The sequence below is a fragment of the Rana temporaria genome, chromosome 12, assembly GCF_905171775.1.
Source record: "Rana temporaria chromosome 12, aRanTem1.1, whole genome shotgun sequence".
In the NCBI taxonomy this organism is placed as follows: Eukaryota; Metazoa; Chordata; class Amphibia; order Anura; family Ranidae; genus Rana; species Rana temporaria.
The window spans coordinates 104,596,100-104,619,640 of record NC_053500.1 but is presented as its reverse complement, the minus strand read 5'-3'; the positions used below and the strand labels follow the sequence as shown (position 1 = coordinate 104,619,640).

The 23,541-nt window shown below is 45.5% G+C and overlaps 1 protein-coding gene across 2 annotated transcripts in view; it reads left to right on the top strand.

Annotated features, from left to right (window-relative positions):
* Positions 1-22,162, top strand: part of NUP85 (nucleoporin 85) — a 78,633-nt gene extending 56,471 nt beyond the window's left edge. For both annotated transcript variants that reach the window (XM_040330062.1, XM_040330063.1), the window contains exons 16-19: positions 2,985-3,085; positions 3,176-3,327; positions 11,094-11,195; positions 21,856-22,162. In XM_040330062.1, coding sequence (XP_040185996.1) covers positions 2,985-3,085; positions 3,176-3,327; positions 11,094-11,195; positions 21,856-21,954 — 454 coding nt within the window. In that variant the 3' untranslated portion in view covers positions 21,955-22,162. The remainder of the gene's footprint in view (positions 1-2,984; positions 3,086-3,175; positions 3,328-11,093; positions 11,196-21,855) is intronic.
* The last annotated feature ends 1,379 nt before the right edge of the window (positions 22,163-23,541 follow it).

The window sequence follows — 23,541 nt, the reverse complement described above, 5'->3', positions numbered from 1 at the left end:
CTCGTTATGAAATGTTATTTATATATATATCTCTATATCTATATCTATCCAAATACTTATAGAAATGTGAAAAAAAAGGATGAAAAAAATATGAGTAAATAAAAATTTTGTTAAATATATGAATGCTATTAACTGCTTGTCGACCAGCCGCCTCAGTTATATGGCGGCAGGTCGGCTCTGCTGGGCGAGATCACGTAGATATACGCCATCTCGCCATTCAGCCAATAGGGGCGCGCGGGCGCGATCACCGCCGGGCAGCCGCGATTGCTCGTTACAGAGCGAGAACCGGGAGCTGTGTGTGTAAACGCACAGCTCCCGGTCCTGTCAGGGGGAGAAATGACTTATCGTCTGTTCATACAATGTATAAACAGTGATCTGTCATTTCCCCATGTCAGTCCCACCCCCCCTTCAGTTAGAACATAATTAACCCCTTCATCGCCCCCTAGTGTTAACCCCTTCCCTGCCAGTGGCATTTTTATAGTAATCAATGCATTTTTATAGCACTGATAGCTATAAAAATGCCAATGGTCCCAAAAATGTGTCAAAAGTGTCCACCATAATGTCGCAGTACTGATAAAAATCGCTGATCGCCGCCATTACTAGTAAAAAAAAAAATATTAATAAAAATGCCAAAAAACTATCCCCTATTTTGTAAACGCTATAACTTTTGCGCAAACCAGTCAAACGATTATTGCGTTGTTTTTTTTTTTACGAAAAATATGTAGAAGAATACGTATCGGCCTAAACTGAGGGGGGAAACGTTTTTTTTTTATATATATATATTTTTGGGGGATATTTAAAAGTAATAATAATATTCATTTTTTTTCAAAATTGTCACTCTTTTTTTGTTTATAGCGCAAAAAATTAAAACTGCAGAGGTGATCAAATACCACCAAAAGAAAGCTCTATTTGTGGGAAAAAAAGGACGCCAATTTTGTTTGGAAGCCACGTAGCACGACCACGCAATTGTCAGTTAAAGCGACGCAGTGCCAAATCGCAAAAAGTTGCCCGGTCATTGACCAGCAATACAGTCTGTGGCTTAAGTGGTTAAAAATGAAATAAATAGCATACAATAAGGAGCAACAAATATGTATACATGCAAATAAAGAGTTGTGATACAGATTGTCACAAAGACATCCTCTGCATGAATCAAATATCTGTGAGTCAAACCAACAACCAGTGTTCACAGAAATACGCAACAATAAAAATAAAACCAAAATCCACTGTATCCAAAAAGAAAAGTCCAGTCCCACAAAGGAAGATCCATAAAAGTTGAAATAAGGGATGAAGGCGATGAAAGGACTGTCCACCACCAAGATGAATTCCTCCTCGTGCAGCACACACACAGGTGAAAGATGGAACCTTACCAGATTAGATGGATATTTTAATAGCAAGGTCGTAGAAGCTTGCAGATAAACCTCTGCAGGGTCTTAATGCTCGTCCAAGATATCAAGATCGCCCAACTCCTATGAACCCCCTCGTCTCCACTCTTAGGATTGCCAATAGGAATATGTCGATATCCCTCTCTTTGCTGTTCTCTTTACAACAGCAAAAATAGGGATATCAACATATTCCTATTGGCAATCCTAAGAGTGGAGACGAGGAGGTTCATAGGAGTTGGGCGATCTCGATACCTTGGACGAGCATTAAGACCCTGCAGAGGTTTATCTGCAAGCTTCCAAGAGCTTTTATTGTTGCGTATTTCTGTGAACACTGGTTGTTGGTTTGACTCACAGATATTTGATTCATGCAGAGGATGTCTTTGTGACGTTCTGTATCACAACTCTTTATTTGCATTTATACATATTTGTTGATCCTTATTGTATGCTATTTATTTCATTTTTAATAGCATTCATATATTTAACAAACAATTTTTATTTACTCGTATAATTTTTTCATCCTTTGTTTTTTTTTTCACATTTCAATAAGTATTTGGATCACTATATTTATCCATATGTAATTTCATAGCGTGACTATTTTCTTTTGCGCATTGTGTTTATAGAGAAATCGGTTTTTATTTGATTCAGCCCACTGGCTGAATGAACAAAAACTACCCAACTATGACTAGCTTATAAAGGGGAAGAAAGAGGAAAGGTCTGGTGTCCCCAGTGACCCACTTTCATCCCTGTTACATAAAATCAAAACAAAAGGATTCGCCCCGGGACTTTAAATGAAGTGGGTAACGTTTCCGCCAGTAAAAATAACAGTAATTGTATAGTATATAATTTATTCAAGTAAAATTGTTTACATGCGTAGAGTAAAATTGTTACATACATAACACCAACAATTGCCAATTGAAACAATACATAGTAAATATTAATACACAAGTATAGTAGTGGACAGAGTACACAGGCATCATACTACCCGACTAGCCTAGGTTCGCAAGATCCAGCTCGCTCTTCAGGGGTGTGTAACACTGTACCTAGGATGAAAAAGTATATGTTTGGCAATCTGGCATAGTATTCGTTGTAAAGGCACAGGGCAGGAGGGGTTGTAAGTCCTCATACTCACCACTGAGCTTGACCATGGCTTCAAATATGCGGCCCCAAGACGGCAGCAGCAGGTGCCTTACCCAGGAGCTGAGGGGGCGGAGTCAAAACGGGGACCCCTCCAGGGGCCAAACAGAGAGCAGGCATGGCATAAATATAGTGATGTATCCCTAGAGACCTCATAGTCCATAAAAAGTATAGGCTGTGAACATAAGTATGTTTTTTCAGATATCTAAAGTAGTATCAATCAATATTGGTATAGAATTATGTCTGACTGCAGTCAGACATAATTCTATACTAATATTGATTAATACTACTTTACTACTTTAGATATCTGACAAAACATACTTATGTTCACAGCCTATACTTTTTATGGACTAAGAGGTTTCACAGCAAGTGTTTTTTTTTTGTATATTTTGCTTAGGATATATTGGAACCTTATGCAAGCCTCTTATACATTAGGATGCCCCTTACTTTTTGCTTTTTTTTTTTAAGGTTCTTGAAGGATTACTGTGAACGAGGGAAATTTTCAGATTTGGACCTAATTGACAATCTTGGCCCAGCAATGCTACTGAGCGATCGTCTTACATTCCTTGGTAAGAAAGATTTATAAATTCCAATGTATGAAACACAGTGCATGAAATTGCTACACAGTTCTAACGTAACCTTTGTCAACTTCATCCCAGGGAAATACAGAGAGTTTCACCGGTTGTACAATGAGCAGGAGTTCCATGAAGCAGCTCGCCTGCTTCTTTCGCTCATGACTGCGCGCATTGCTCCAGGTTACTTTTGGTTTTCCTTATTGTTGGATTCGCTACCCCTTCTTGAACAGCAGCAGGTGAGGCATACCGATGTGCGATGACAGATTTACAATAAATAATATGCAAACAAGTTTAGTCTGCATTAGGCAAGACTTTTAAGAAATAAGCGCTTGGACAAATAAAACTCTACCTCCACAGCTTTAAGAAAGCAACTCTCTAGCTTTCACTACATTTCAGTACACTCGTTTTTCTTTTAATAGCAATACAGTATACTTTGTACAGCTTCCGAAGCGGCCAGTGTTTATTTTCTGACTGGATTTCCACAGTGGCCCCTTCTTCACAAGGTTATCCTTGCTGACCACTAAGCACCTTTTATTTCATGTGTATATGTAAGTGTACACAAAGTTTTGCTTTTTCATTAATAAAGGGTCTTGCAACATGTTGAATACCTGAAGAGACCCGTCATGATTAAAAATAATTAATAAAATCTGCATATAAAGGCACAGAGAAATTAAGGCCCAGATTCACGAACGACTTACTCCGACGTATCTTCTTATACGCCGCGTAAGTTCTAGGATGCGTGGTCATATGTATGCGCCGTATTCTTAAAACCAGATACGCCTGAATTCTGGCTCCATCCAACTGACGTAAGTCTCCTACGCCGTCGTATCTTGGGTGCATATTTACGCTGGCCGCTAGGGGCGCTTCCATTGATTTTACGCGTCGAATATGTAAATGACATAGATACGCCGATTCACGAACGTACTTGCGCCCGTCGCAGTAAGCTACGCCGTTTACGTAAGACTTACGTCCGGCGTAAAGTTATCCCTCATAAAGCAAGGGTAAGTCATGTTAGGGTATGAACGTCGGAACAGCCGTTGGATTTTACGTCGTTTGCGTAAGTCGTATGGGGCTGGGCGTAGGTTACGTTCACGTCGTACGCATTGAGCCGTCGTATCTTAGGGAGTAGATGGAACGTGATTCTGAGCATGCGCGCGCATGCGCCATTCGTTCGGCCATTCATTTACATGGGGTCACGGTTAATTTTAATACAACACGCCCACTACCTTCCAAATTTGAATTAGGCGGGCTTACGCCGGCCCATTTACACTACGCCGCTATAACTTAGGGAGCAAGTGCTTTGTGAATACTGGTCTTGCCTCTCTATGTTACGTCGGCGTAGCGCATATGAGATGCGCTACGCCCGCTCAAACATACGCCGCTGTCTGTGAATCTGGCCCTAAGTATTTAAATGCTTTCTTGCAGCATGTTTTCGTTCCATAAACAATTTCTTTATTCACTTACAATGTTTCTCTGAACTTGCGTGGTAATTTTACACTTGGAAAAAAATATATATATTACATTTTTTATTTTATTTTTTGACCAAATTTCATTTGATAATGAAACAAGAGGGCATTATTCATTGACCTTTACCACCAAAGAAAGGCTCAATTTGTCTTTTTAAAAAAAGTATCATTCACAAAGTAGCTACAAAGATATGTACACTTTAACACAGGGGTGCCCAACCTTTTGAAGAGCAAGGGCCACTTAAGCGACTTGGTAACCAATTGTGGGCCACAATGAGTGGAGTGGGTGGATGGCAACCTACTTGGCTCTATAGAACCACTCTACTCTCAGCACACCAAACTTGCAGGTAATAGAAGTCTATGGCTCAGTGCAGGTAACCCAGAGGTGCACTTCTCGTCCCTGTGGATCAGTTTGAAAGCAGCCCAGTAACCACTGCAGAACAGATATGCCCATATATACACACACTGTGATATTGGTAATAAAATAAACGCACCTTTTTAATTAGGGGGTCTCATGTCCTCCCTTTCCTCTCCTCCCGTCCCTCCTCCACCATGCTGTGACTGACCTGGGATGTACCTGAGGTGTTGTTTTTCCTATCCTGGCTGGGGGCTGCGGGGGTGTTCTGGGCTCGCTCTCTATGTGGGTGGTCTGCCATGGGGGGTCCTCTGCTCGGGGGCCACTATTTTTTTCCGGCCTTCTCGTTCACCTCAGTGTCCTCTGCACCATTTTTTCTTTAAAACAGCGCCATTTTCTTGTGGCCACGCTGCTGCTATTGAATTGCGGCTGGTAGCCATTTTCTTGTAGCTGCACTGTGACACAGGCAGTTACAGCGGGCGGCCATTTTCTAGAAGCTTGCGCTCTTCTTCCTGAGGCAGCCGGCTGCCATCCTGCTGTGGTTTTATACAGGTTTTAGCCTCTAGTGCCGGGGAGACTTTCTGAACGGCGCGAACAGCGCAGTTTTACCTCAGAGACACTCGGACACACAGTGTGAAGGAGAGCGGACCACAGCGCTGTGCAGTTTTTTTCTTGTCGGGTGGTGAGTCCCCTGGGATACCCCTTTTGGTCAGGGTGGGTCTCTCTCTTTTTTGTGCACTTGTACCTTGACATTAGTCCCTGAGGGCTGTCAGGTGAGCCGGTCAGCATGGCGTCAGAAGCTGGCGCTTCTTCCCCAGTCATTCCAGTGGTGACAACCGGTGCCCCTGCACCTGCGGTCCCTGTGGACACTTGGTTGGCAGTCCTGAAATCATTTGTTGCCAGGGTGGAAGCGGTATGTGGGCGAAAGGGGGGTAAAAATCACCCCCACCATCTCCTGGGGATAGCTCTGACTTGGGCCCAGCTGCGGCCCAGGGTCCTGGTTCTGAGGTATCGGAGGATGCGGACTGGGACCTTTCGGACAGTGAGGAGGACTCCAGGTCTGGGTCAGCGCAAGACAATGCACTTGTTGGAGCTCTTATCACCGCATCACTCTTAAATTAGATACTGCCAGCACACCTGCTGAGGGGTCGGTCCCTTTTGGGTCCCACAAGCAGGCCCGCACTGCTAAAGTGTTTCCTTACGTGGCCTTTTTTGATAAGTTCATAGAAAAGGAATGGGAACGACAGCAAAGGACCTTTGCGGTCCCTAAGTGTATGGCGGTCCGTTACCCCTTTGAGGCGAGCCTTTTCAAAAAGTGGGCATCTCCCCCGGTATCCAGGTTGAACAAGGCAACCACGATTTCGGTTAAGGGAACCCCTGCATTTAAGGACCCTGCTGACAGGAGGTCCGAAGTGGTAGGTCGGTCCATTTTTTCTATGCTGGGTTCAGCTTTACAGCCTATCTTGACTATGGCACTGGTGTCACAGACACTTACTGAATGGGCAAGACTATTGCACCAGGAGTTGGAAGAGCATCATGCTCCTTTAGGCTGCGTGGAACTGGCTGACCAGTTAGTGCATGGCCTCAAGTATGTCTGCGATGCAGCCCTGATCTCCAGAGCCTCAGTATCTGCAGTGGTTCTGCGACGCCCGATTTGGCTTAAGGCCTGGTCTGCAGACCAGACTTCCAAGAAGGCTCAGGCAGATTTGCCTCTCCGGGGCGGGGGCTATTTGGTGCCTCCCTGGACGACATTATAAAGGATGCCACGGGGGGTAAGAGCACGCTCCTTCCCTAGTCCAGGAAAATAGAAGAGCCACGCCGCAGGCCAGGACCCTCTTTTTCCGCGCAAAAGCAGTACTTTCGTTAGTCAGGTCCAAAGGGCCTGCTGGGGGACAAAAACGTCCCTGGGTTCGCAAGCCAAACAAGCCTGCAAACAAATCTTGCCCCAGCCCAACTCCCAGGTAGGGGGACGTCTGCATCAGTTTGCGGCTCGGTGGACCTCCCTGTATTCCGACCAGTGGGTCTGCAAAGTGGTTTCATCAGGGTACAAGATAGTTTCTTTCTCGTCCACCAAACCGATTCTTTCCCTCAAACCTTCCTCTCCTTCTTGCTCGTCGGAATGCCCTGTTTGGGGCAGTGCAGGACTTGTTGAGCTGCGGGGTAATCCTACCTGTGCCACTGCAGGAAAGGTTTCAGGGTTTCTACTCAAATCTCTTTGTGGTCCCGAAGGAAGACGGAGTCCGCCCAATCCTGGACCTCAAGGCTCTCAATGCCTTTGTAAGGGTTTGGAAGTTCAGGATGGAATCAGTTTGCTCTGTGGTCGCTGCACTCCATTCTGGAGATTTTCTGGTGACCTTGGACATCAAGGACGCATACTTGCATGTACCCATATATGTCTGGCATCAGAGGTTCCTTGCTTTGCGGTCAGGGAAGACCACTATCAATTCCTGGCTCTTCCTTTTGGCCTGGCATCCGCTCCAAGGGTTTTTACCAAGGTGCTTGCCCCGATTTTGGCCTTTGCTGAGACAGCGAGGAATCGCTATCATGGGCTACTTGGACGATCTGCTTCTGAGAGCTGTTTCAAGCTCAGAATTAGAGGAGGATGTGGCGATAGTCAGTCCCTCCAAGAGTTTGGCTAGGTGCTGAACTTCCAGAAGTCGGTGTTGGTACCAACTCAGCGTTTGGAGTATCTGGGTCTGATTCTAGACTCCTCAGGGGGGGGGGGGGTTTCTCCCTTTGAAAAAATTGCAGACGACGGTAAGCTGTTGGCGTCCCATAGGTGGTCGTCGCTGCGCTTTTGCGTGCGAGTCCTTGGTCTCATGGTAGCCTCCTTCGAGGCAGTACCGTTTGCTCAATTCCACATTTGAGTCTCGCAGAAGGAGATTCTGTCCAAATGGGACAAGTCACGGTTGTCCCTGGATTGTCAAATCCGGGTGAGTCCACTAGTCAGGACTTCCCTGGTCTGGTGGCTGAGTTCTCCAGCTCTTCATGCCGGGAAGTCGTTCCTTCCCTTTCACTGGACAGTGATCACGACGGACGCCAGTCTGACCGGTTGGGGGGGGGGGGGGAGTCTGGGGTGTTCAGTTGACACAGGGTCGCTGGACACAGGAAGAATCTCGCCTGCTGATCAATATTCTGGAATTCCGAGCGATCAGGCTGTGCCTCTCCACACGGTCGCGGAGCCTACAATGGCGTCCAGTCAAGATCCAAAACTGGCAAGTGGACTACCTAAGTCGCCAGACGCTGGACCAAGGAGAATGGTCACTACACCCGGATGTGTTCCGCCTTCTTTGCCTAAAATGGGGCGAGCCAGACGTAGATCTCCTGGCTTCTCGACTCAATCGAAAGGTGTTGAGGTTCGTGACCAGGTCAAAAGATCCTTGGGCCAACGTTGGCCCCATGGGGACAGTATCGGCTGATATATGCATTTCCCCCACTGAAGCTGCTTCCTCGCCTGCTCCACAGAGCAGAATCCGAGGGGATCCTAATTGGCCTTGGCACGCCGACCTGGTGGCGGATTCTTCTTTGCGACTGCCAATGCGGGAGGACCTTCTCTCGCAAGGTCCCATTCTTCATCCTGCTTTACAGTCACTGGCTTTAATGGCATGGCTGTTGAAAGCCAGGTGCTGAGACACCGAGGCCTGTTGGATTCGGTGATTTCCACCATGTTGAGAGCACGGAAGTCATCGCACGTGGAAGGCCTACATCTCTGTGTGAAGAGATGTGGTGGCATCCACGCACATATTCTGTTTCTAGGATCCTGCTGTTTTTACAGCGGGGTGTAGATCAGAAGCTTGCCTTAGGCACCATTAAGGGGCAGATTTCAGCTTTGGCTGTTTTTTTTTCAACGACCCTTGGCGTCCCATTTACTGGTGAGTACGTTTGTTCAAGGGGTTCGACATGTCGCTCCTCCGGTTCGACCATCACTACCTCCGTGGGATTTGAACCTGGTGCTCTCGGTGCTTCAGAAACCTCCTTTTGAGAACATCGGAGAAATTCCTCTCTTGACGCTCTCTCAGAAAGTTGCCTTTCTAGTGGCCATTACGTCTGTCAGAAGGGTTTCTGAGTTGGCAGCTTTGTCTTGTAAGTCCCCCTACATGGTCCCCCATAGGGATAAAGCGGTGCTACGCCCACAGCCTTCTTTTCTTCCAAAGGTGGTTTTGGCCTTTCATCTTAATGAGGACATTGTACTTCCATCCTTGTGTCCTTGGCCGTCGCATCCCAAGGAGGCTGCATCACATCACATTCCTTAGACTTGGTACGTGCTCTGCGGGTGCATCTGTCTGCGACGGCTCAGTTTCGGAGGTCGGACTCACTGTTTGTATCAGTGTCTGGTCCAAAGAAAGGCCTGGCGGTCTCGTCGGCCACCATTTCTTGTGAATCAGACAGATCACGATTTCAGGCTTGCGCCCTGAAAGGGTGGGCACCTCCTTTTTCTGTCATGGTGCATTTGACCAGGGCAATTGGTGCTTCCTGGGCTTTCCGACATCAAGCGTCTGTCTCACAGGTGTGTAAGGCGGCGACCTGGTCGTCCATTCACACTTTCACCAAGTTTTACAAGGTTGATGTTAGTGCATCTTCAGATGCCTGCTTTTACAGGTGGCAGTTTAAGGTTGCATCTCCTCCGTTGAGGAGCTCTAGTGTGTTGGGGTGAAGTTTGGTTTTTGACTGCTGTTCCCACCCCTCGTTTCTGACACTGCTTGGGGACGTCCCTACATTCAAGAGTATAAGGAAGCTGTGTCCATCCATGGACATAAGAGAAATAGGATTTTTGTACCATAAAATCCTTTTCTCTGAAGTCCATGGACGGACACAGCACCCACCCCTCTTTTTTAAGTTTGCACTGCTTTTTGACAAACTGAGCTGCTCAGGGAAGTGTGTGAGGGGTAAGCACCAGCGGGACCCCCACCTGGGCGGGGCTGTGTCAGCTTTGCTAAAGTTGACATGTTTTAACCATTAACATGTCTGCCTAGTCCTCTCCTAATGGACGGAACATAACCCTACAGTCAAGAGTATAAGGAAGCTGTGTCTGTCCATGGACTTTAGAGAAAAGGATTTTACTGTGAGTACAAAAGTCACATTTTTTTGCTAGAAAATGACTTGAAACCCCCAAACATTATATATATTTTTTTTACTAACACCCTAGAGAATAAAATGGCGGTCATTGCAATCGTTTTTGTCACACCGTATTTGCACAGCTGTCTTTGAAGCGCACTTTTTTTTTTTTTTTGAAACAGTAAAGTTAGCCCAATTTGTTTTATATTGTGAAAGATAATGAACATGTCACGCTTCAAAGTTGCGCCCGCTCGTGGAATGGCGACAAACTTTTACCCTTAAAAATCTCCATAGACGACATTTAAATTTTTTTACAGGTTGCATATTTTGCGTTATTGCTCTCACTCTAACGATCGTGGCAATACCTCACCGGTTTGAACACCGTTTTCATATGCGGGCACTGCTCGCGTTTGCTACTGCACACAAGCTCGTTGGGACGGGGCAATTTAAAAATTTTTTTTTTTCTTATTTTACCTTCAATTTCTTTTTTTACACTGTAAAAAAATGTAAACATCCCCTTTATGGACGCACAGCCACTGCGAAGCTCTTTTTTTTTCACACTTTGTAGTTTGGGATTTTGCAGAGTTCACATTTAAAGGTTCTAATACAGTATCTCATTTAATACAGTGTGTCAGTCATCAAGAAAAGTTTGCTTGTTGATATTGCACAGTAAATAAGTATTCTATTTTATTTGAATGACAGTCATTAAGCCTAGGTTCATACGTAAGCATTTTGTAGTGCGTTTCTACAAAATGCTTAACGTGATTTCTTATGGGTCCAGTTTATATCTCTGTGTTTTCGACCTCTGCTTTTTTTTTTTTTTTTTGGAAAGGGTCCAAGCAGTTTGCATTTTTGCTTCTATAGACTTCAATGGAACCACACCCAAAACAGTGTTGCATTTATGATGTATTTACGCTGCGTTTTACACTGCAAAACATGCCGAAGGGTGCATCAATCGCAACATGCATAGGTGTTAACGTATCCTTACCAGAAAAAAGGAAAAAAGAAAATTGGTGCACACAGGATGAGCACTCTATGTATACACAGTCTGTGGAACGATTTTGTATTTTCTTTGTATTATTTCTTTGAGAATTTGTTGTTGTTATAATCTAATTTCCATCTTTAGGTGATATTCTCCTCGGAGCAGACATATCAATTAATGCAGTGCCTTGAGGACAAGATAGCTGTGATGCCAGGATCAGTTACTTTACATGAGCACCAACTTCAGGTAAAAACACTTAACAGAAGACCATAAGTATCCCTGAATATTTGTAAATGTAAGGTTTAGTTGTTGCCTTTTAGAATGTCACCCAAAATTATGCAAATTTTACTGAGCCATGCCTGACAAAACTAGTATTGTTTGTAAGCTTGCTCTGTACGCCCTTAAAACAAAGGTGCATAATATTTTTTTCAATATACATATATCAAGTACGAACTAAACTAAAGACCATTAAAAAACAGTTTATTTCTTTATCGTACATCACGGGACACAGAGCGGCATTCATTACTATATGGGTTATATGGAGTACCTTCAGGTGTAGACACTGGCAATCTCAAACAGGAAATGCCCCTCCCTATATAACCCCCTCCCATAGGAGGAGTACCTCAGTTTTTACGCCAGTGTCTTAGGTGTTAGTCATGGTTTAGCTTGCCTCCGCATCCTTGGGATTAGGTGAGCTACCGGTTCTGTCCAAAAAAGCCTCAGCGCTAAAGTGGTCAGTAACCGGACCCCAAACCCTTGGGGTATAGCCCATAATGCTTTTCTTTTTAGAGAGCTGGACCCTGGGCCCAGAACTTAGAAACCTTTGGGTACCTAAAGTTTTCTGTTGCCAGGGTGCTATATGGGCCCAGGACAGTGGATCCTTCATAGGAACCCAGGGCCTGAAGGTCTAGACATCCCCACGGAGATGGGGGAAGATTGGGCCTCTTGCTTGGCAAAGTCCTGCGGCATGGAGCAGGTAAGTGAGGGGAAAACTTGCGGAACTTGGTTCTTAGCAGGTTTTTTCTGGGGGGTCACAGGGGACATGCCTAAAGTTATGCACTGCATCTGGCAAACTAGTCACATATCATAAAGATAGGATGGCTCTCTATGTATTATTCCCCATAAGATGTGACCTCCCTTGTAGTGTTGGAAAAGCATTGAGTGGGGCCTGTGTTATATAAAAATATATGTGTGTGTCAGAGAGCTTTGCTTACCTGCAGGCCTCCAGGCGATGCTCCATTCAGTCTTCCTCCTCAGAGCCTGCAAGCAGGCAAAACGCTGACCTCCTCATGGTTCCAGGCTGCAGGCTGCAGTTTGCTGGAACAGAGAGGTCCCTTCCTCCCAAAATCCCCCCCCCCCTCCCCCTGTCGGGAGGGGCATTTCCTGTTTGAGATTGCTGGGGGGGAAGGGCGGGTCAGTGGCTTAAAGGAAGGGGCGGCCCTTCCTTGTTTGTTTGTTCCATTCAATACTTTGGAACTGAGGAGAAAGACCAGAGCGGCAACACGGGGCGCCGAGGACACACAGTGGCCAGAAAGGATATTGCAGTCTTCAGAGGACTGTTTTGTCAAGCCTAGAAATAGGCTGTTTCTTTTCCATCTCATAGTTTTTCTTTGCAATACTACTCAGGGGGACAGAATGTTTTTTCTTTCCTGGATTTGAAACAAAAACGAAAAAAAAATAATAAAAAAAAAAAAAAAAAAAAATAAAAAGTCATCTAGGGGAGAGGAAGCATTTTTTTATCCCCCAAACAGGTGTTTGGACAATTAACTTTTATAGTTCCAAATACCAATAGGTAGCAGGTGTACCTCGGTATTGTACCATGGTATGCCGCTGTTTTCCCTACAGGGAGCCTTGGGGCCATCGGGATCTGGGGCTGGAGCTGACGCGGGTCAGTCCAACCCTAAGATGGTCACGGAGGAGGTATTACTCACCTCTTTAAAAGAGATGCAGAAAAGCATGGGAAAAATGATATCCGCAGCTATGCGGGGCGGTAAGCGGAATAGATCTCCGTCGCCCGAGCGCGGACCCTCAGAAGAGGAGGTCCTTTCCTCAGGGGAATTGGACGACCTCTTGGACACGGACCAAGTAGGTTCAGGGATCGAAGACCCGGATACAGAGGAGTCTGGGGCAGTCTCCCTGAGGGAGAGCTGGTGGATTCAAGGATTGTCGGACTTGGTCCATAGGACATTCAACTTGCCAGTACCAGATCTCCAGGTATCGACGGTTTCAGCTTTGGGCTCACTGAGGGCGCCTCAAAGCAATGCTGTGTTTCCGATCCATCCTCTATTAGAGGGAATTTTGTTCCAAGATTGGAACAAGCCAGATAAGATCATCTTACCACCTAAAAGGTTCTCTGTCCTATATCCTATGGAAGAAAATTTTTCCAAAAGATGGGCTACTCCTGCAGTGGACGCAGCCATCTCATGTGTTAACAGATCGTTAACATGCCCTGTAGAAAACATACAGGTGTTCAAGGATCCAGTTGATAAGCGCTTGGAAGCACTACTTAAGAACTCCTTCACTACTGCAGGGGCAGTAGTACAGCCAGCTGTGGCTGCGATTGGGGTCGCTCAAGCATTATCGGATCAATTTAAGCAGATGCTTAAACTTATTCCGGCCCAGCAGGCAGAAAAATTTTCGGATGTCCCTAAGGCCATATGTTTTACGGTAGACGCAATCAAGGATTCTATCCAGCAAGCGTCACGTTTATCGTTATCCCTTATCCATATGAGAAGACTCTTATGGTTAAAAAGCTGGGAGGCTGAGCCCCCATGCAAGAAGCTCCTGGTAGGGTTCCCCTTCCATGGAGGACGACTCTTCGGAGAAGACCTAGATAAATACATTCAGACCATTTCAAACGGCAAGAGTACTCTCTTGCCAACTAAGAAGAAGGTTCAGGGACCTGCGTTTAAACGACAGTATTCCCCTGGGCAGGGGCCCTCTAATGCCAAGCAGTATCGACGGCCTCCTGCAAAAGCAAACTTCGGCTTCAACAGCAGATCACAAGGACAGGCTGTTAGAGGCAAAAGGCAGTGGTTTCGCAAACCAGCAAAACCAGCCCCCAAGCCAACCTTATGAAGGGGCGCCCCCACCCACGAAGGTGGGGGGAAGGCTGCGACTCTTTTCAGAGATTTGGGAAGCCAGCATTCCCGACGAGTGGGTACGGTCTTCCGTGGCCACAGGCTACAAATTAGATTTCCTAAGGTTTCCTCCTCCTCATTTCCAGAAGTCGAGGATTCCAAACGATCCGGAAAAGGGAGCCGCATTAAGATCGGCATTAGATCATCTACTTTCCCAGGAAGTAATAGTAGAGGTACCAGTCCTGGAACAGGGGCTGGGTTTCTACTCCAACCTATTCATCATCCCAAAATCCAATGGAGATGTCAGGCCAATTTTGGACCTAAAGATGGTAAATGCATATCTAAAGATCCGCTCATTTCGGATGGAATCCGTGCGGTCAGCAGCTGCCACACTCCAGAAGGACGACTTCATGGCGTCCATAGACATAAAGGATGCCTACCTTCATGTTCCAATTTATCAGCCACATCAAAGATATCTACGCTTCATGGTGGCTTTGCGTCACTTCCAATTCGTGGCGCTTCCCTTCGGGTTGGCTACGGCCCCCCGGGTGTTCACGAAGGTCCTAGCTCCAATCCTAGCCAAACTAAGGATCCAAGGGGTCACGATCCTAGCATACCTGGACGACCTCCTAGTCATAGATCACTCGTCTCCCGGCTTGGAGCGAGCAGTGGCCCTCACGGTCCAATACCTCGAGAGGTTCGGCTGGGTCCTAAATCGAGAAAAGTCAGCTTTCCAGCCCACAAAGCAGTTGGAATATCTCGGCATGAGATTAGACACAGAACAACAAGGAGTGTTCCTACCTCTGAGGAAGGTAAAAGCCATCAAGGAATTAATCCTACTGGTTCTAAGCAAGAAAGAACCGACTATTCGCCTATGTATGAGGTTACTAGGCAAGATGGTGGCCACATTCGAGGCGGTACCATACGCCCAGAGCCACACTCGCATCCTACAGGCAGCCATCCTGTCAGCATGGAGCAGAAGGCCACAGGCCTTGGATATCCCGTTGCCGCTCTCATCAAGAGTCCGACAAAGTCTGTGTTGGTGGTTAGACCCTCAGAATCTACTGAAGGGGAGGTCTTTTCAGCCCAGTGGCTTGGAAGATAGTGACCACAGACGCCAGCCTGACGGGCTGGGGAGCAATTTTGGATGGTTGCACTCGCCAAGGTACTTGGGCAAAGCCAGAGAAGCAGTTGCCCATCAACATCTTGGAGCTCAGAGCTGCTCGACTAGCCCTCAGGGCTTGGACGTCAAAATTGCAGGGGTTCCCGGTGAGAATTCAATCAGACAATGCCACGGCCGTGGCACACATAAATCACCAAGGGGGAACCAGGAGTCAAGCCGCTCAGAGAGAGGTGAGCTTGATTCTTCTATGGGCAGAGGCTCATGTGCCCTGCATATCGGCAATATTCATTCCAGGAGTGGACAACTTTCAGGCGGACTTCTTAAGCCGCCAGACTCTATGGCCGGGGGAATGGTCTCTGCATCCACTAGTCTTTCAAGCACTCTGCCAAAGATGGGGAGTGCCGGACGTGGATATCATGGCATCGAGACTCAACAAGAAACTAGACAGGTTCATGTCCCGCTCAAGGGATCCGATGGCCTGCGGAACCGATGCGTTGGTTTGCCCTTGGCATCAGTTCAAACTTCTTTATGCGTTTCCCCCGCTCCAGTTACTACCCCGCCTGCTGCGCAGGATCCGGGTGGAGCACATACCAGTCATCCTGGTAGCTCCAGCATGGCCCAGAAGGGCATGGTACTCACTAATCTTAAGGATGGTAGTGGGAGACCCTTGGACTCTTCCTCTACGGCCAGACCTGCTATCGCAAGGTCCGATCCTCCACCCTGCCTTACGGCATCTAAATTTGACGGCCTGGAAGCTGAATCCCTGATTCTCAGGGGTAGAGGTCTGTCTCAGAAAGTAATCTCTACCCTAATCAGAGCCAGGAAACCGGTCTCTAGGGTGATTTATTACAGGGTCTGGAAGGCCTATGTAGGCTGGTGTGAGTCCAAGCGATGGCTTTCTCGCAAATTTACCATCGATAGAGTATTAAGTTTTCTCCAGCTAGGAGTGGATAAAGGATTGGCATTAAGCACAATCAAAGGACAGATTTCTGCTCTGTCAGTGTGGTTTCAGCGGCCGCTGGCCACCCACTCGCTGGTTAAGACCTTCCTTCAAGGGGTCTTACGTATTAGACCTCCAGTTAAATCCCCGCTTTGTCCGTGGGATTTAAATCTTGTTCTGTCAAGTTTACAGAAACAACCGTTTGAGCCGTTGGCTGATATTCCTTTGGTTCTACTGACAAGGAAGTTAGTATTTTTGGTTGCCATAGTTTCCGCAAGAAGAGTTTCGGAGCTGGCAGCCTTATCCTGTAAGGAACCATATCTTGTTTTTCATAAGGACAGGGTCGTTCTCCGCCCTCATCCTTCCTTCCTTCCGAAGGTCATATCCAGTTTTCATTTGAACCAGGATTTGGTATTACCATCCTTCTTCCCTAAACCTACTTCCAGAAAGGAAGGGTTGCTGCATACCTTGGATATTGTCAGGGCCATGAAGGCCTATCTTAAAGCTACAAAGAAGATCCGGAAGACAGATGTGCTGTTCATTCTACCGGATGGGCCCAAGAAGGGGCAGGCAGCTGCAAAGTCCACCATTTCTAGGTGGATTAAGCAATTAATCACTCAGGCCTACGGCTTGAAAGGGTTGCCTCCTCCAGTATCATTAAAGGCTCATTCTACTAGAGCCATGGGCGCCTCCTGGGCAGCACACCACCAGATCTCTATGGCTCAAGTTTGCAAGGCGGCAACCTGGTCTTCTGTCCACACGTTTACAAAATTCTACAAGTTGGACGTAAGAAGGAATACTGATACTGCCTTCGGGCAGGCAGTGCTGCAGGCTGCAGTTTGAGACCCTCGGATTCCGGGGGCTCCTCTTGTTCGAGTTAAATTTAAAAATTTTATTTTTCTCAACTAAGTTGGATTTATTATGATTTGAGTATATCTCTAAATTAAATCCTTTTGTCTTGGAGATGTTCTCCCTCCCCTCATTGTAAGCATTGCTTTGGGACATCCCATATAGTAATGAATGCCGCTCTGTGTCCCGTGATGTACGATAAAGAAAAAGAGATTTTTAATACAGCTTACCTGTAAAATCTTTTTCTTGGAGTACATCACGGGACACAGAGCTCCCACCCCTCTTTTTTGAGGACCATTTTGGGAGGCATACTGCTTGCTACAAAACTGAGGTACTCCTCCTATGGGAGGGGGTTATATAGGGAGGGGCATTTCCTGTTTGAGATTGCCAGTGTCTACACCTGAAGGTACTCCATATAACCCATATAGTAATGAATGCCGCTCTGTGTCCCGTGATGTACTCCAAGAAAAAGATTTTACAGGTAAGCTGTATTAAAAATCTCTTTTTTCCAGCACACTAAACATTTTCAAAACACAAATGTGAGAATATAAACAGGCAGGTTCGCGTGAGGTGGGCTAAAAGAAAAGTAGGGCCTATTTTACAGGGGGGGGGGGGGGGAGAATCCAAGGAGCCCAAGTTTGTGAATGAAGCAGATATACACCGATCAGCCATAATGTCATGACCACTGATAGGTTAGTAAACAGCAATGGTTATCTGTTTACAATTCTAATTGAAAGTTGGTGGGATATATTAGTCAGCATGTAAACATGTTGTCACTGAAGTTTACATGTTGAAAGCAATAAAAATGGCCATCGCAGTTTGTTGTGTATGGGGCAGCATAGCTGCAGACCGGTCAGGGTGCCCATGCTGACCCGTGTCCAAAGCCGAAAGCGCCTACAATGGGCACATCACAACTTGACCATGGAACAATGGAAGAAGGTCACCTGGTCTGATGAATCACATTTTCATTTACATTGTGTGAATGGCGGGGTGTATGTGTGAAGCTCATCTGGGGAAGAGATAGCACCAGGATGCAGTATGGGAAGAAGGAAAGCCGGCAGAGGCAGTTTGATGCCTTAAGCCTGGTACACATCAGTAGGTTAATTTTTTTTTTCCAACCCTGCAGAACTGAACAGAAAAAAAAAAACACAGCTCAGGAGGAGCTGCTGTACTAACTATCCGGCGTTGGTACATAGATTTCCCATGCTGTGCTATTGTGTTATGACAGAGGGACGGCCCCCCTGCCAGAACGCTCCAGTCACCGCTATTTGCCATTGGCTGAGACTGCTGATCGGGAGCAGGTCAGCAGACCTTTTTCGGTCATGCCCCTTCAACAGAAGCTGTCCGAACGGCTGCCTTCTGCCGGACCAACTCCAGTACAACTCCAACTCCAGTACACCCGGGCTGAAAAATCTTATTTTCTCTTATGTCCATGGAATGTTTCTATTGAACCGCCCGACATTTGTCCTGTGTATATACCTTAGGTCCTGCCATTGATATGGATGACGCTTGACACCTTGCAACTTACAGTACTACTGATGACTTGGTGCAAGATATCACGGCATACCTTCAGCTTTTATTCATGTAAAACCTTTATCCCAAAAGAAAACAAACTGTTGATGTAACTGCAGTGTGAGCTGGAGTTTGGCTTTAATTTATTAGTGTATCTATATATGCTGGGACCTCCAACAGTCCCCTGCCCCCAGACTGACCATGCTGCTGTACAAAAAAAGTGGCAACCACCCCAGCCTATGACAAGCCTTTGCAGTAAGGAGGGACAAGGCACATTGCAAACAAAAAAAATTCACAGCACACCTAGTAGCCAGCCTGCAAAAATGTACCCCATCAATTAACATTAAAAACAGAGGGTTTTGTTTGCACACATTTGCAAATATATGTGTAAGCTGCAGTGCCCACGGCAATTCTGATGTCCAGAGGCACTACTACAGGTGTGTTACTGGCCAGATACCAGGTGAAAACGGAGAGAAAGCCTAAAAAAGAAAATAATGCAGGTACCACTTCTAAGATTTGTTAAGCTGGTTTATTACATTATATTACATTTTCAATTTAGCGTTTATTACCACTTTGAAGACCAACAAGAAAATATAACCATGAAGGTTATTGTCAGATGGGGCCCGTATAATGCTTTTTGGTTTGTTTTAAATTGCCTCATAATAAACATTTTAGTTATACTGCCTCAATGGTACATAAAAAGTAAATGTGTGCATAGCTCAACCCACTATCCCTAAAAATGACTCCTTTATTTTTGATATTTGTGAGAGAAGCGAGTCATGCATTGTATTAAGAAGGCTTTATTGTCCAATATATAACACATCATAACAAGGAATGCTCAGTACCAGTTCCTGACACATGCTGAGTTTGCCGATTTAGTAATACTAAAATGGTCTTTTTTTTTTTTTCCTCTGAGAAGTTGCAAAAATGTTTCAAGGTAAAAGTTGATAAATGGTTTGCTTGTTTTGGTGCCCTTGCACATAACACATCGGATTTTGTTTAAACTCTTGCTGATGCCACCTGGCAGCCCTTTAGGTGCATCTTCATGCAGAACAGCGAAGCTCCTGATCATTCGACTCCTGTGATTGGTTGTTACAATGGTCACGTGACTGATAGCCCATCTCACAAGAAGTTTCTACATTTGTAAATGACCATCAGAGATCTTCTGAGTGTTTTAGGTTGTGGGAATAATACATGACAAGGGCTTGGGACAAGAGGAAGTAGGTGGGTGGTATGAGTGTCAGCTGTATCGGGCACTGTTCTTATGCAGAAAGGGGCAGTGCCCTGCAAACCATATGCAAGAGAATTTGTTCACAAAATATCCCAGTTGTTCGTAGATGCGCTGCAACCTGCAGCACCCATCATTGTCTCCCCCCCAACAGTCACCAAAGCTCACCCCAGGACACCATAAGGAATGTACCTGCTTTCATCTCGAGCCCTGGCCTGATCCACCTCCTAACCTCTACCATGCTGTGCTGTAAACCTGCCCTGCACCCAGCAGTGCAGGTTTACTGAAAGAGAAAATCAGAGACATTAGCCAGGTACAATGAATGTGTGGTTTTATGTATTTGCATGCATGTATGTATGTGGGTATGAGCGTGTGTGCATGTATGCGGTTGTGTACAGTGGGTATAGAAAATAATCGCCCCCCTTTTTAAAATAATCACATTTTGTTTCTTTGCAGCCTGAAATGAAGACAGACATAGTTTTTGTTTTATCCAGCTGTATTTACTCCAAGTGAACATGTCATAAAAAATGTAAAAAAAAAAAACAGAAAAAGGATCACCCCTCCTAAAAATTACTTGTAAACTCAGTCGGGTATAGCTAATCACCTTCTCAATGGCACACAAAGCTGTTCGACTTCCAGCTGTTGTCATTTTGAATAGCTCAGCATGAAAGAGCTTTCCTGGAGCATTTCAGTCCCTGGTAGTGCAAATGAAGCAAACAATCAACTATGGGTGGCATGGCACTGTCAATAGATCTCTGGGATAAAGTGGACAGGCACAAGTCAGGAGATGGATACAAACACATTTCAAAGGCTTTATCAGTGCCTAGAAGCACAGTGAAGTCTATTATTAAGACGTTGACGGTATGTGGTACAACACAGACCGTCCCTGCCCCAAACTGGATGCAAGAGCCAGGAGGAAACTGGTCAGAGAGGGTACCAAGAGGCCTACGGCACCTCTGAAGCAGTTGCAGGGATTTATGACAACAATATCACAAATTCTCCACAAATGTGGCTTGTATGTGAGGGTTGCAATAAAAAATCCACTCCTTTTTTAAAGCGGATGTGAACCCTCACATATACCCAGTAAAGTGAACAGCCTCTGATGATACGCAGAGATTAAAAAAATCTCCCAACATACGTTTTACACGTATATCTGCTGTCTTCAGCTTTCTATATTCTTTATAAAGTGCACTTTGTGCTGCGCAAGACCTGAGAGGCGCAGATCAGGGCAGCGGGTGGTGTTAGCGGTGCACCCCCCGCCCAGTGATGCCACTGGAAGAAGGTTTACCTTCCAACATGACAATCGCCCAAAGCACACAGCAAAAATTACCACACAGTGGTTGAAGGAAAAAAGGGTGACTGTCCTTGCGTGGCCTAGTCAGAGCCCAGACTTAAACCCCATTGAAAATCTGTACAATGACTTAGAACACAGTCCACAAACGGTCACCAAAAAATGTAACTGAACTTGAGCAGTTCTGCAAATTAGAGTGGGCAAATATTGCAAAGTTAGAAGAGACATATCCCAACAGACTAAAGGCTGTAATTTAGAGCAAAAGGTGGTTCAGCAAAATACTGACATGGAGGGGGGGGGGGGGGGGCTGGGGTGATCCTTTTTCCAACTCTGTGATTCTGTTTTTAAATAGTTTTTTGACCTGTTGGTGTTATATCTTTCACTTTGATTTAATAAGTTGCACCGAGTAAATACAGCTGGAGAAAAACCAAATCTGTCTGCAAAGCAACAAAATTTGATTCTTTTCTATACCCACTGTATGTATGGGTGTGGGTGTTTTTGAAATGCCTCATATGGGATATTGCTGTTCTATGAATACAGGGGTTGGAATGAATCCTAGAGGGTGCTACGCACTATGGTAATATACTCCTGACCCCTGTACCATCCACTGCTGACCCTGCACTCTGTACCTTACATACACCAGATTTCTACACTCATTACCCACGCCGGTCCTCTGAACTCCCTTTGTGAGTATGACAATCTGGCCTGGGTAAGGCAATTGGGCAAGCCATGCACATCAGAGGAAAGAGGTGCAGTTGGCATCTTTGCTTCCGACACTGCACATGACACTTTTCCCAGTGAGCAATGTTTGGTGCCTGAGCAGCAGATTATGTATTTTTTATATTTCAGGTTTGGTTTTGAACTCTTGATATTTCCTTTGCAGGATGGGAATACTGAAACCACTAAAATTGACATGCTGCGTCTGGCACTTGCTCGAAATCTAGCACGTGCCATTGTAAAAGAAGGAACACTTCAAGCCTAGATGGAAAGTAGATACTCCTGTTGTGTTAACTGTACAGACTGTTTTCAAATAAAACACTTTTTGCAATTTTGTGATCTCCTGTACATATGGCTCTTAAGGCAAATATCCATGTCCATACAATACTTCCACAGTTATAACAGGAAATTACTATACTGTTGTACTGTATGTTATATACTATTTTTTAAAACCATTAAAAAAATCTTCTGTATTGGCTGGATTCTTGTATGGTCACCAAAGTGTTTTTTGGGATGATATTCTGCACAATGCCTGTTGGTAGTGGCACTGCACTGTTGTGTGTGTGCTCAAAGCACTTGAATTGGGCTGTTTTTAACAGTAAGGATGATTACAAACCAGGGTTATACCGATACCACTTTTTAAGACCGAGTAAGAGTACTTATTTTTTTGTAGTACTCGCTGATACCAATTTACTGATATATATTTTTTTTTATGCCATGTGATGGTAGCATTAATATGCGGCCCTGATGTGGAGGCACTAATATGCAGCACTGATGGGCACTGAACTGAAAGGTGGCACTGATATGTGACACTTATGGGTAATGATAGGTGCCATTGAAAGGCAGCACCGATTGGCAATTGTCTTGCACAATTAGACCACTTATATTTAAATGATTACATTTTGCTACCAAGACAGACCTGTTCAGTCAGAATTTGCGACCCGCCACATGGAAGTGAGGTTCTGTCGGAACACCACAACGACCATGGTACACCCTCCACTAGGTTAATGAACTATATGGGCTGGGTGTAACAAGATGTCTGCTGCCACCTTCTGACTGCAGGCTTACTGCGGCCCAGTGCAGAGTGTACCAAGATGAAAGTCCCTTCCGTCACAGATTCAGCGACCCGTCACATTCGAACAGAACAACCGGATTGGGAAAATGATCATGTGAAAAAAAACTCAGCACTTTTGGGCCTAACCAATTTTACTAGCACATGTAGGGTGATTTTGCAAAGAACAAATGACATCAGTTGAAAGTGCATTTTCTTTCTCATTCATTGAGGGACACAAGAAGTCTGTCTTTTTCTGGTTATAGTGCTGCCTACAGGAGTATCATACACTGACAAAAAAACTTCAGGAAGTTAAAGGAAATCCCTTCAAAGTAAGGGAATTTCTTGGGGACCCCCAGGTCACCAAAACTTGCGTCCTCATTGGAAGGTTTCCCCTCTATTACTTTTCTGGAGTCAACCCAAAATTTGTGATTTTTCTTTTAATGATAATAGTAAACAGGACAAATAAAGAAGGTGAATCGCCTTAAGAGCCGGTTCACACACAGGCGACCCGACTTTGGAGGCGATTCGGCAAGGCGATCTCAAGGCGTCTTGAGAGGCAAAATGACTTCACTATTGAAGTCAATGCAAGTCGCCCCGAATCGCCCCCAAAGTAGTACAGGAACCTTTTTCTAAGTCGGAGCGACTTGCGTCGCTCCTATTAGAACGGTTCAATTCACTAAAATGGGACACGACTTGTCAGGCGGCTGTGTCGCCTGACGAGTCGCCCCAGTGTGAACCGGGTCTAAGGCTCAGTTCACAATACTGCGAATTTCAATTTGCACATCAGGAGTTTGTGAC